The sequence below is a fragment of the Triticum dicoccoides genome, chromosome 1B (assembly GCF_002162155.2).
Source record: "Triticum dicoccoides isolate Atlit2015 ecotype Zavitan chromosome 1B, WEW_v2.0, whole genome shotgun sequence".
NCBI classification, from domain to species: domain Eukaryota; kingdom Viridiplantae; phylum Streptophyta; class Magnoliopsida; order Poales; family Poaceae; genus Triticum; species Triticum dicoccoides.
The window spans coordinates 183978539-183992034 of NC_041381.1; the positions used below are offsets into that span (position 1 = coordinate 183978539).

The 13496-nt window shown below is 41.8% G+C and overlaps 1 protein-coding gene across 1 annotated transcript in view; it reads left to right on the forward strand.

The window, feature by feature from the left end:
- Positions 1-2894: 2894 nt before the first annotated feature.
- LOC119327156 (serine/threonine-protein phosphatase 4 regulatory subunit 3-like) overlaps positions 2895-13496 on the forward strand; it is a 16033-nt gene continuing 5431 nt past the window's right edge. The window contains exons 1-17 of the mRNA XM_037600441.1: positions 2895-3130; positions 4813-4893; positions 5777-5876; positions 5958-6042; positions 6126-6175; positions 6253-6318; positions 6807-6868; positions 7297-7356; positions 8246-8345; positions 8534-8611; positions 8752-8819; positions 8898-8966; positions 9080-9157; positions 9243-9338; positions 9967-10037; positions 11254-11331; positions 11419-11524. Of these exons, the coding sequence (XP_037456338.1) occupies positions 3062-3130; positions 4813-4893; positions 5777-5876; positions 5958-6042; positions 6126-6175; positions 6253-6318; positions 6807-6868; positions 7297-7356; positions 8246-8345; positions 8534-8611; positions 8752-8819; positions 8898-8966; positions 9080-9157; positions 9243-9338; positions 9967-10037; positions 11254-11331; positions 11419-11524 (1317 nt within the window). The 5' untranslated portion in view covers positions 2895-3061. The remainder of the gene's footprint in view (positions 3131-4812; positions 4894-5776; positions 5877-5957; positions 6043-6125; positions 6176-6252; positions 6319-6806; positions 6869-7296; positions 7357-8245; positions 8346-8533; positions 8612-8751; positions 8820-8897; positions 8967-9079; positions 9158-9242; positions 9339-9966; positions 10038-11253; positions 11332-11418; positions 11525-13496) is intronic.

Consider the following 13496-nt stretch of genomic DNA (forward strand, 5'->3'; position numbering starts at 1 on the left):
TTCAACTTTTTTTCGGTGTAATTCATGGACTGTTTCATGAAGGATAACAACTCCATCTAGGATGTGTCTGCCTTGCAAAAAAGTTGTCTGTGAAGGCCGAATCACATGTTCAGCAACCGAATTTAGCCTAATAGTCGCAACCTTCGTGAATATTTTAAAACTAACATTAAGGAGGCAAATAGGTCTATATTGGTGTATCCTTTCAGCCTCATTAACCTTAAGTAATAAAATAATCTCACTGAAGTTTAAGCGAAACAATTCTAGTTGGCCAGCATGTAGGTCGCTAAACAAAAGTAGGAGATCCCATTTGATGACTTCCCGAAGTTCTAATAGAACTCAGCAGGAAAACCATCTGGACCCAGGGCTTTGTTATGGTCTATTCGCGTCTTAGCTACAAATGACATCAGATAGATGTCTCCAAAGCTCCGACTCGAAAGAAAGAACATATATGGCAAAACTGTCTCATGGACCGGTCAAGGTTAATGTAGATGCAGCTTGGTTTTTTCTGATGCCCGAGATGTTGATTTAGTATAGCTCATGGCAATTAGAAATGGAATATGGCTGTTGGCAAATTTGAGGTGCAACAATATGGAGATTTAATCTGATTACTCGTTTGCGGTGGAGACAGTTCAACAAATAGACTCTTATCCAGGACCCAATGTTGCACCGGTCTCTGAATTCAAGTAGTTGGCAGTGGACTTTGCCAAAATATCATTTAAACACTGTTTTCAGGAAGCTAATCAGGTCACATATGAGCTAGCATTTTTTTAATGCTAGATCTTCGGTGTAATCCCTACTTTGTAATACAAGAAATAAAGTCTATCTGCAACATTTTGAAGTCAAGACCGAAGAAGGGTTCATCATACACTTGGCAAAGTATTGTCGCGGTCATACAAACGTTCCAAATGGGTTGTATTTGGCCTGTTGGGTAAGGGTCACAAATTAATATTTGGAGAGACCCTTGGATCCCAGAAAGTCCTTCACGAAAGGTAATCACCCCGAGAGGTGCATCGATGCTCACTTATGTTGACGAACTTATTTAATTCGCATGATGGGCAGTGGGATGAAGTATTGATTAGAGATACATTCTCCTTGGTGGATGCCAATAGGATTCTCCAAATTTTGTTAAATGTCCAGCTCGTGGAAGACTTTGTTGCTTGGCACTATACACGATCGAGAACGTTCTCAGTCTTATCAGCGTATCACAGAGAATTTGAACATCAGTTCAAGTAGCGACTTGTGCGACCAGACGGACATGGAAATATAAATACTAATACAATTGGAAAGATATTTGGAACCTCAAAATTCCAGGCAAGATCAAACATTTTGCATGGAAGGCACTAAATGGTTCACTTCCTTGCTACAGAATTATGGCAAATAGACACATACCACTCGTCCCTCAATGGCCGTCCTATATGATCGGTATTGAGGATATCAAGCATTGTCTGTTTACCTGTAAGAGAGCAATAGGTTTGGTCAGAGCTAGGGGTGAAGGACAGGGCATAGGGAGCAGTATGACATGATCGCTCATGGTCTATAACTGTTGAAATCTTGTGCCGGACAAATGGAGTCATTGACGGACTGCCTGCTACGGAACTTATGATGGTAGCCGCCTGGTACCTATGGTGGCAACTGCGTCAGCATGTTAAGAGCGAACCAATCCGGACCCTTGACAGAGCTGCAATCTCTATTAAGGTTTTGTCCACGAACTATACTCGGGCTTATACAGCTGGATAGCCGACGAGGATCCATGGTAATATGTGGAAGAAACCGACTAGTGATGTGGTTAAAATCAATGTCGACGCGACGTTCCAAGCCGAACCTTTATCTTGTGCAACTGGCGCTATTGCTCAGGATTGGAGAGGAAATTTTATTGTGGCTGCAACACGGTTTGTTCCTCATGTGGTCGGTGTTGATTATGCGGAGATGACAATAATTCAGAACAGACTATATCTAGCAGAGAGGATCGGTTGCAACAAAGTGATCATTGAGTCCGATACATATGTGGTGGAAGGGGTGCAACACCAGATACATATGTTGGCTCAGATGTTGCAATGGTGCTCGAGTGCAAACAGTTAGCAATGAACTTCGTAAGTGTTTCTTACACACAGTGCCCACGTGAAGCTAATGAAGTGGCTCATAGCCTAGCCAAGAACTCATTTAGTGAAAAATCCTCTCTGTTTTGGGAATCTATAATCTCTGATTTTATTTCTCATTCACTTGTAAACGATATGTCCATTATATCAGGAATAAAATCTACGAAAATCCAACTCGGTGCCCAGGCTCATCTGCTCCCGCTCAGAAAAAAATCAAAATAAATACTAAAAAATTTCGAAAAAAGATCCATTTTTTTGGGTGGTAGATATTTTGATGAGTGAGGTCCGCCCTGAATTTCAACACATTTGGACATTTTGGCAGCTCTCGGCGAAAAAGACAAATCGGGTAAAAACAATGCATGAACAGTAAACAATTTTACAAATCCCCATTTTGTTTTTTTTGCCGAGAGCTGCTCAGATGTCTAAATGAGTTGACATTTGGTGCGAACCTCACGCATCAAATTATCTACCACCCAATTTTTTTGGGAATTTTTTGATTTTTTTAGCATTTGTTTTGAATTTTTTTCTGAGAGGGGGTGCAGATGAGCCTGGGAGCAGAAACTCCGCGTCCTAAAATCTGTTGCTTTTAAAAAAAGTATATGGGCTGAAAAAAAAGACCCGCGGCACCCGCAAATAAATATCCTAGGCTCCTATTTCCCTCTTCCCACCCTGCATTTTTCCAGTCCGAGAGTAAAACATACAGTACTACTACACGAAGAGAGAGAGAAAGTTCGAGGGGCCAACAGGGGAAAAGGCAAAGAGAACCCCGCGAAGCGAGAGAGAAGAGCGAGAGGGAGAGGGAGGGAAAGAGAGAGATAGGGAGGTGAAGAGAGGCGAGGGGAGGGGAGGGAGCTCGCCAATGGCGGTTAGGGTTTCGCCTCCAGCCTCCTCCCGCTGCTAGCCGCGGTGCGATTCGAGAAGCTGCCGCACCGTGCCCCCGTCGAAACGCGAGCGGGGTCTCCGCGATGGGGGAGAAGCCAGGCCAGGGCAGGAAGGAGGCGTGGCAGGGCGAGTCGCTGCGCACGCGCATGAAGGTGAGCTCCTACCGCTTATTGCCCCTCATCGGAGTTCCTAGAAGCATCCAGCGGCGAGCTGGCGCGGTAGATCCACTCGCGGCAGTTTCCTTGGCGCGCCCGTGCCTTCGGTTTGCGGCTTGGGGCGCGGGCTGTCATCGGAGCTCCCGTCTGATCCCCATTTCGAGGTACCCGATGTTTCTAGAAGTCCGCGCGCTCTGGGATTGACGAGGTCGCTCCTCTGGAACTGAGAGGTGGTAATTCGATGTTCCGTTCATTTCCGGACAGTGCAGAGTGGGCATAGTTTTGGGGATTTTCAAGCGCACGGCTGTTTGGAGAAATCTAGGATGTTTTCGCTATGTTTTGTGCGACTTTCTGCAGCAGCAAGCCCTACAAGTGACGACCTCTTGCTAATTGGCACATACAATCGTTTTTCTTTTTAAGTCAGCACCTACAGATTATAATACTTCGATACAGCCATATAGGAGTACCAGAGGTATTTCACTTGTCCAGTTCATTCACGTGAATGCAGTATGCCGCCTCGTGTATATCTAGAAGAACGGTGCAGCATGGGTTTGCTGAATAGTTTTTACTCAAGACATTTTAGTTCCATTTGCCCAAAAAGGCTCACGCCACACTTTATGTATAAAGCAACTTTTTAGTTCCATTTCAAGCTTCAGCTAATTTGTTGACTATGCTGCAAACAAGGATTTACACAAACCCCGTTGCTGCTGCGGAATTGTTATTCACAAGGGAATTTTCCTGCTTAGCATCTTAGGTGCTGGGTAGTAGCAAGCATGTAACATGTTTGTTTAGTTGTTTTTGAGCTTCGTGCTTCAAGGATATGACATGTTCAATTGCTCGATCTTGTATGAACTATCAGGTTTTATCTAAATATATGTCAGTTAGTAACCTGATGTCTGCATTGGGCTAGCTACCTGTAGAAGAAGGCCAAACTTCATGCCTTAAACGGGATTAGAGCATCAGAAGTGGGATATAGTGTATGGGTGCTACTGTACTGGTGTGCAATACAGCCTTGGATCATAAATAGGTCTGAGTAAGGAATATAGGCCACTATGCTCTCTGTTTGGTTCAATTAAAAATCACCATCGCAGAAGTGTTGCTATCTCCTTATTGTAATGATTAGATTTCGGCTTATCCGGTTCTGTTTGGTAAGGAGGATAGCATCATCCTGTTGGCTAAAGGCGTGGGTCGGTGCCGACCACTGTGTTCGAGGCTTAGTCTCCATGGGGTATGCTCGTGATCATGGTTATCTTCTTAATTGAAATGCCACGGGTGCTAGTGCCTTCTTGGTGCTGGTTGAGTTTCTACATATACTTATATGTATTTTTCCAGACATTAGTTTGATTATTCAAATGTAGGTTGTTGAACGTTCCCAAGCATGAAATTTCAGTGTCATAGCAGAGCAGTAATTTGTTTTGGAGTGGGTAAATCAGGATGCCACACAGTTCATCATTTTCTGCTGTGTGTGGTAAAGATTTTACAAGTAGCTTGGCATGGCTACTATGGTCTCCTTCACCTCATTTACTAGGCCCGTTTTACTGGGTCACTCAAATGTGCAATATGCTTTGCCTGTAACTGTTAATCTACTTATTATCTTATCCCCACTTATTTATGCATTTTGTGCTATGCTATATAAGCATTAGCCATTAAGACATTTGACACTTTAAAAATTGCTCCAGCGTGTCAAAGTGTACCGGTTGGAAGATAATGGGAAGTGGGATGACCAGGGAACGGGTCATGTAACCATTGACTATATAGAGGTATGATTTAACAATATTTTTTAGTTATATACTTATATATATTTAAATTTTCTAGAAGCATGTGGTGCTGTACATGTCGTTATTCACACTATTACTGGATTTTATTTCTATCTTGATAGTTTTGCTATGTTGTTGATGGCTTTATCATCCTTCTGTTTTTCTGTGTTTTGTACAATTACATTGGAGTTGAACAGGCCAGCATATTTGCAGTATGGGAGCTTAATATTACTACACATATTCATAGTGCCTCTGATGGCATTAGGGATGCAAATGCGCCGAGCCAACCCATTGACTTATCCTGCGTTTGCTAGATACATATTTTGAAAGTATACTAGAGATGACACCTGTGCGTTGCTGTGGAAATTGGTTCAATTATTTCAATGAGATTTGGTTGTATGAAACATTAGTTTTTGGATAACAATGTGAGAATTTAAACTAAAATAATGTAAGCTATTGCATTTTATTATACTATATAGTTGTAGAATATTTATTGAATATGAGTATCATCCATGGTGCATGTTAACGTGTGTCTTTTCCCATGCATGGTGGTATGCCATGGTGAGTTGGCATAGTTGCACGTGAAGTGTTTTCTATGGCGGGTCTTTTTACATGCGTGGTGACATAGTTGCACTTTGAGAGAATTAGAGTTAGTGGGGATCAACTATTTAGATATATAGGATATGCAAAGTGGACCACCAGCTAAGTAAACACCAAAGTGGCCAATTGGGCCGACCCACTTGCATCCCTACATGACAGTGAAGTTTGGTCTGTTTATCACTGAGAAAAAAGTAAGGCATGAAGCAGTGTTGGTGACAAGATTTTTCTTTTTAAGCGTTATTGTTTGTCATTCGAGATTTACTTCCTCAGCTTTTTTCTTACCTAGGGGTCAAAAGATCTCGCTCTGGCTGTCGTGGATGAAGAGGATAATGACACTCTGCTGCTTCACAACATTACACCTGATGATATCTACAGGAAACAAGAAGGTGAACTGGCATGCTATCCTTTTTTTTATAGCCATTTCTTTCTTTCTCCTAACACAGTGGTTTGCCCATTTTATTTGGTAGAAACAATCATCTCATGGAGGGATCCTGAAAAGGCACTAGAATTAGCACTGAGCTTTCAAGAAGCCGAATCATGCTCATTCATATGGTGATTCAACAATAAATGGTGTTATTTCTGTGTCCTTCAGTGGCTTAATCATGTCTAATTTGCATTCTGATGGCTTTATGTAGGGAGAATATGTGTACCATACAGCTTGAACTACAATCTAAAATCCTTGGCTGTGAGTTTGTTAAATCAGTTGGTTTTTCGTCTGGTTGTTCTCATTCGTCCTTGTAATTATTTTGCCATGTCTTGCAGCTCATGAAGTTCGTCCACAACGAACAGTGAAATCTCTAGAAGCTCCAAGAGATTCGCTTTCGCGTGGTAGGTAACTACTTATTCTCTCGTGTGCAACATGTGCTCTATAATGTACTGCCTCCATCCCATATTAATTGTCGCTCAAACGGATGTATCTAGCACTGAAATACGTCTAGGTACATCCGTTTGAGCGACAATTAATATGGGACGGAGGGAGTATTTGATAACTTAGTATCAAAGTAATCTTTACAATTAACTCTTGATTGTTATGTTGCAATATGTGAACATGATCTCTTTAGTATTGCTAATGTTCAGTACTGAGTTATTGGAACTGATTTACCATTTCAATTCAACAACCCCAAGAACTCTGCTTAATTCTTGAGTGGATTATTTGGTGGCCTGATCACATTATATTCAATTTCACAAGCTCTGTATGAAACATTACATTCTTATGTTTATTTATTCAACTGAGAAGTCATGCTAAGGATCCTTTTTTATTTGTGATGATCACTTAGAAAGTTCAGAATATTAATCAGTTATTGCTTTACCTGCAGGTAAATCCTTAGCATTTGAACTTCCTCCTCTTGAATTGTCCAGTCTCCCTGTTATTTTAAAGGTGTGAGCAACCTTCAGTGTTCTTTTCATGTAAACCTTTTAACACTTAGTGTTTTTATGATGCTTTATTTAATGACATCTTTTCAGTTGCCAAGTAGAAGCATCATATACTTTGCAAGCAGATATTAGGAGCTCAAAAGTATTGTGAAGTCATTTAGGACATAGGATGTCTTCATGTATTTGTAGGATTCAACTTGGTCAATGTGCATGTAGTAAACATACAGAATGAATCATACAATGTTTTATTCTCAAAAAATTATACAGCCAGCCCACCAGGGTTCGACCATCACCGACTGAAAGTCTGGTGTCTTATTCTTCTATATTAATTGTAGCAAGGGGCTTCTCGCCCCTTAGGCCCTTCCTTTTTCTTGAACAATTATACAATATTTTACATACTGAATATTGAAATATTGTTCACCAAATGTACAGACTATACTGCTATGTGATGTGACGCAGCAGACACGTCTCGCAGATTTAATATTGAAAGATGTAAGTCATTCACTTGTTTATTTGTGGTTATGATGCTGTGTGTAGCATGTTTCTCTCCCTGCAGTTAGGTGCATACATGTAGATTTGATGCAAATATCAAGTCAAATGCAGCACAACGAGATTTATCCTGTGGAGCCAATACATGATCAATTATTTTGTTAAATGTTAAACACATAATAAAAAATGAAATTTCTTTAAATCACATATTGTTCTTATATGGCGGATTCACAAGATATCAAAGGAAATACTCCCTCCGTCCGGAAATACTTGTCATCAAAATGGATAAAAGGGGATGAATCTAGACGTATTTTAGTTCTAGATTCATCTCTTTTTATCCATTTTGATGACAAGTATTCTCGGACGGAGGGAGTATGAATTATGAATCATGCAATTAGCTGATGAGATTAAGACTAATAAGTTTTTCAAGTATTCATCCTCCAAATGTTTGTCTGCTTTCACAAAATCTTCCAAGAGCCAGAAAGTTCCTCTTACATATTTTTCCTTCGAACCTGATTTTCAAATGGGCACATACCTTAATATGTGCTTCCTTTCTCTTATATATTTTTACTTTGAACCTTATTTTCAAAAGGGCACATGCTTTAATACACACAGCTTTAAGTTTTGGATTCATATCTTCATAGAATCAATTTATATGTGTAAATTTCATTGCAAAATCCTCTCATACTTGCACAACGTAGGTGCAATCAGCCCCCATCTGTCTAGTAGAAACTAGACAAATGAATGCTTCTATTTTGGTAAGAGAAATGAATGTAGCTAACTAGACTGTCAACAAATTGCATCTGCACACAAGGTTTTCTGAATTTTGATTTATTTATGTATGTAAACCGTGATGTTTTGAACTTATCTGTTTCACTACAACATATTGCAGCGTGATTTTTTCCCCAAGATAGTGAACCTTTTCAGAACATGCAAGGGTTTAGGAGACATGGATGGTCTCCACAAGATCTTCAGATTAGTCAAGGGAATCAGTAAGTAAATACTCCATCCATCCGGAAAAGCTTGTCCCAAGCTTGTGTCTCAAATGGATGTATCTAGCACTAACTTGGTGCTAGATACATCCATTTGAGAGACAAACTTTTTCGGACGGAGGGAGTACTTAGTAAGCTTCAGCATAGATTATTTCAGCTTGCTACTTACATTGTTTCTGATTGTGCAGTATTATTAAACAGTGCTGCTATATTTGACAAGATTTTCTCCGATGATTTTATTCTTGACATAATCGGCGTCCTTGAATGTAAACACTATACCCTGTACCTCTCATTTGTGCTTTACATCAGTAAATTATAAACTCTGCTGTGTTCTACACAACGACATGCCTGTAGAACTACATGCACTGTTCTTTACTTATTTATTAACGAGTCCCGATCTATACAGACGATCCAGAGGCTCGTAATGTGCAAAATCATAGTGCTTTCCTGAAGGAGCATGCAGTTTTCAAGGAGGTAAATCGTGTGTCATCTTTTATGCATCTTAAACTGTTTGAGCTGTAATAATTTTTAGTGACGCTTTCTCTCTCATAGGCCATACCCATTAGAAATGCTTCTGTGGTTTCAAAGATTCATCAAACATACAGAATATGCTATATAAAGGTCAGTGCTCTGCTGCACCACCCTGCCCCCGCCAGCTAGAGTTTTCGTTTATTTGATCTCTGTTGCCAACTTTTGTGCTAATTATTTCAAACTGGAGTGCTTGTCATCCACAGGATGTTATATTACCGAAAGGACTGGATGAAGCTACTCTGGCAAGCCTTAACGCGATTATTAATGCGAACAATGCTTTTGTTAGTGTTTCAACTTTACCAAGTTTTCACGTGCTTTAAATAATAATTTCCTTCTGTAATTTTGGACTGTATGATTCTCCTGTAGGTTGTTTGTTTACTGAAGGATGACACCTCTTTTATGCAAAGACTGTTTGCTACTATGAGGTCTTCAAATATTTCTGCTGAATCAAAAAGAGAACTGGTGAAACTAGCATTTCATTTTGCTGTTTATTTCTTTAGATATACCCTTCTGTATCAGAACCTGGATTAATGTATGATTAGTAGTCATAATGGCTATATTATATTATGATCTGTTCTGTTAACTTTGTTTGAATTATTCAGTCGTAGTTGTTGAACTGCCAGAGAAGAAGAAAGGCTAATGAATGTTCATTCCTTTAATGGATCACAGTAGTTCCATGATGTGTTGTAGGCAGTTGGCACTTAGAGGAAATGAATCAAACCATGAACCCAAGGATGTGTTTGAGTGAACTGGGTTTTGCGTCTGGATGAAGTAGTTTATTTGTTCACCATGTACTGTTACGTGACTATCGTAAATTAGATTGGAAAATATATTTGAGCACTGCTGAGCATTGTCTTCCATCATTTGGGAGTTGATATGAGTGTGGACTATGAATCTTTGCACTAAGTTGCTCAAAAAAAACTTTGTACTACGTACTTTATTACCTTTCTAGTCGATCTGCTAGTTCTTTGTGTTGAAATTATATATCATTGTGTGTGTTGGGGGAGTGTGGCGTGCCAGTGTACGCTCAATTCAGCAATGGTTCTCCTTTTGTATGCCATTTACATGGACAACGTTTGGTTCTTTGCAGGTCTTGTTTTTGCGCGAGTTTTGTACTGTCAGCTCAAGTTTGCAGCCTGCTCAACGAATGCAACTATCTAGGTTGGTATATGGATGATGTATTTTCTCTTGCGCACTTCAGAATTTCTTTCTTTCTTTTGTTGGAATTTATCGCAGTTATCACAATATTATCTGGGGGCCTGCCACACTGTATTCATGGTCATTTTGATCAGGTTTTGTTCATCATTGACAACAACAACAATAAAGCCTTTTAGTCCCAAACAAGTTGGAGTAGACTAGAGTTGAAAACCATAAGATATCAAACCAGGTCATGGTTCAGCTAACTTCCACGCACCCCTGTCCATGACTAAATCTTTAGTGATATTCCAGTCCTTCAGATCTCCCTTTACATTATCTAGGTTTTGTTCATGATCATGGCAATTTTTTTTGTTAGTTGGTGGGTATTCGTGGCAGCATTTTATGGATATACTCCCTCCGTCCGGAAATACTTGTCATCAAAATGGATAAAAAGAGATGTATGTAGAACTAAAATACACCTAGATATGTCCCACCGTTTATCAGTTTTGATGACAAGTATTTCCGGACGGAGGGAGTAATAAGCAAATAGTGATCAGCTTTTCCTTTCTCTCCCTCTAGATCGGCTCACACTTGTTATAACAACTTCTCTGTCAAGCCCATTCTTAGATAGAGAAACATAACTAATACTCCCTCCACCCGGAATTACTTGTCACGGAAATGGATGTATCTAGACATATTTAAAAGATACATTCATTTCTATCCATTTCTGCGACAAGTAATTGGGACGGAGGGAGTAGTAAGTTTCTGTTCCGCATTCGTCGCCAAGCCTTGTGGTAAATGTATATTACAATCTTAGCTTTTGTTGGTTATAGGGTGATTCTGTCCATTTGTCATGTTATTCCTGTGTGTATGACTGCAGCCTTTTCAGTTACATGATGACTTTATGACAAGCCAACACTTCTACAAGTTGTGTTTACTCTCTGCTAGCCATATGCTTTATGCCAAAATCATTTATTGTACATATTGTTTTTGACAATATACGGCATGGATGTGCTAAAGGATTGTGCATATCATGTACGTAAGGGAACACTCTTGACCTCTCGTTTGTGTTTTGATCATTATCTTACCTTCTTTGATGCAATGCAGACATGCCTCTCAGGCAGTTTATTCAGTTCAAACTAAACATCATTCAAACTAAGCATCATTCAAGTACAATTTCTTGTAAGCTGTATCATTAGAGTCTGTTGTAGTAGTTGAGTAATCATGTTTCTCTATTCAGGGATCTAGCAAGTCGAGGTGTCTTTGATATAATTTCTGATGTGTTGCGGAGTCAGGAAAAAGTGCTTGTCTCAGCTGGGTAACTTCTGGCGCAGTGAATGAATTCTTCTTTGGTTGTTTCTGTATCTTATCCTTCTAAGTCTCACCATTTTTTGGGCAAATGCAGGACAGACATCCTACATTATCTTACTCAAGATCCTAACTTACTGAGATCATATATTGCAAACCACGAGGAAAATTCTAGAGAAGGCATTTCTCTTCTTGGGCTTCTGGTAAGTGAATTTTGGTCTCCGTACAGGATTTGTTGCAGTACTTTTGGTCCAAGCAGTGAATTACATTCCTGTAAAGCCATCATGTTTTTGGGTCTGTTCAAGCTTGTGTCGGGGGAGAGCCAATTGTGCTCTCCTACCTTGGCAAGGTTTTCCGTGCCCCAACTACTCTCTCTCTCTCTCTCGCCTGGCAAAGCTAATGTTATTGTGCTGCTACAAAACACCAGGTCTGGCCGGCTAAGGCTAGAAATAGTGTAATCTTGCTTTGGATCCAAATGCACCCTAAATATTGCACCTTCTCGTATTGTGGGTATGTCCTGTCCATTTGTTGTGAACTGCAAGTATCTTACCTTTTAGTGGAGCATTTGGACATTGTGTATTTGCATGGCATCTCTACTTTTCTTCTTCTTTGAATCCATGCAAACAGTTTGCCTTTTCCTGTTCATTTTAGACACTGCAAATGATAGCATGGCTTCACAGGTGACTGTGATTTACATCTGATTAACTCGCCAATCTGCAGCATCTCGTGCAAGGTTTATTTTATTTGCATAGTGAATGCTGAGTAATGAAATGGAAGCATCGTCGTCGTTTCAACCTTTCGTCGACAACTATGATCGCTACTTGTCTGGCTGTGGGGTGTTCTTCTACTTACTAAGGGTAGCAGGCTGGTCCTCCTATCTGCGGTACTCAGCCTCCCAACGTAATTCATGGGTTGTTTCATTCTCCCCAGGAAGATTATCGATTTGTTTGACAAGCGACGATGATGCTTCTTTCGGTCAAACGTTGAAACTTGCTCTAGGGCGCAATGCCTGGTCGCGTGAGACAAAGTTTGCATGCGTAAGAGTTCAGGTGGACTATGGGTTAAAAGCATTCAAACATAGAACTTTTGCCTTATGATGAAGTTTGCTTACAAGTTCCTTTTTTTTTTGGAAAAGGAGGATGTCCCCTGGCCTCTGCATCTGGGAGATGCATGCGGCCATTTTATTGATTATTCTCGAGGACCTTACAAAGTAGAACAACAAATATGTCTGAATCCGCCATCTTGGCAACATCTGCCGCTACTCTATCCAAATGATGAAGGGGTGCAAGCTGGGCCACATACCTAGACCTCTCACCTAAGCCTAACATCTAAAGCCAAAGGCCCCGACGAGCCATCTGCCGGGTCCGGGGCTCAAACCGGTCCGACGCACTCACATGTGTCGTCGCCGCCATCTTCCACTGGTCCATCTTCAGAACAGATTGAGGTGACAACCTTGGCAGGTCCTCCGCCATCGACGCCACCACGACGCCAAACGATGACCTCCACCTACGCGAGCCTTGGCAGGTCCTCCGCCATTAACGCCACCACGATGCCAGCCGACGACCTCCACCTACGCGAGTCCATCTCCAAGCGACGGACGTAAATCCATGCTAGGATAGGGCCGCACCACCGCCGTCGCCCACCACCCACAAGCGCCACCCAACCCCAAGGTCCCCAAAGCGGCGCCTTCAAGAAGGGAACGGCGCCGTGAGCGCCGCCGCCGCCCAACAAAGTTAGGGCTTTCGTCCGGGAGACCTAGGGGAAGGTGAAGTGAGGAGATCAGTCCATACCGACGCCTCCAAGGAGGGGAATGGCGCCCTCTGGCGTCGCCGGTCATGGCTGGCCAGGGATTTCGCCCGAACTAGATCCCTGCCACCAGCAGCGCTTCGTGTACAGAACCGGCGACCAAGAGGAAGCGCGGCCCGACCAGGCTGGCCCACACGCCTAACAGGGGAGGAGGGGAGGCGCCAGATCGCGCGCACCGACCGCCGCAGAAGCCGCCTCCGGCCGCCAACGACCATCGGATCCCGCTGCCCACGCGGCCAGGACACCAGATCCACCGCCCGCACGGCTGCTAGCCGGCCGTGCCTTGCCAATGGAGCCGTCGCTCCAGATCCGGGGTTCCCCACGCAGAAGCAGGGCAACCGAGGCCCCGCCGCCACCATCCTTGGCGCC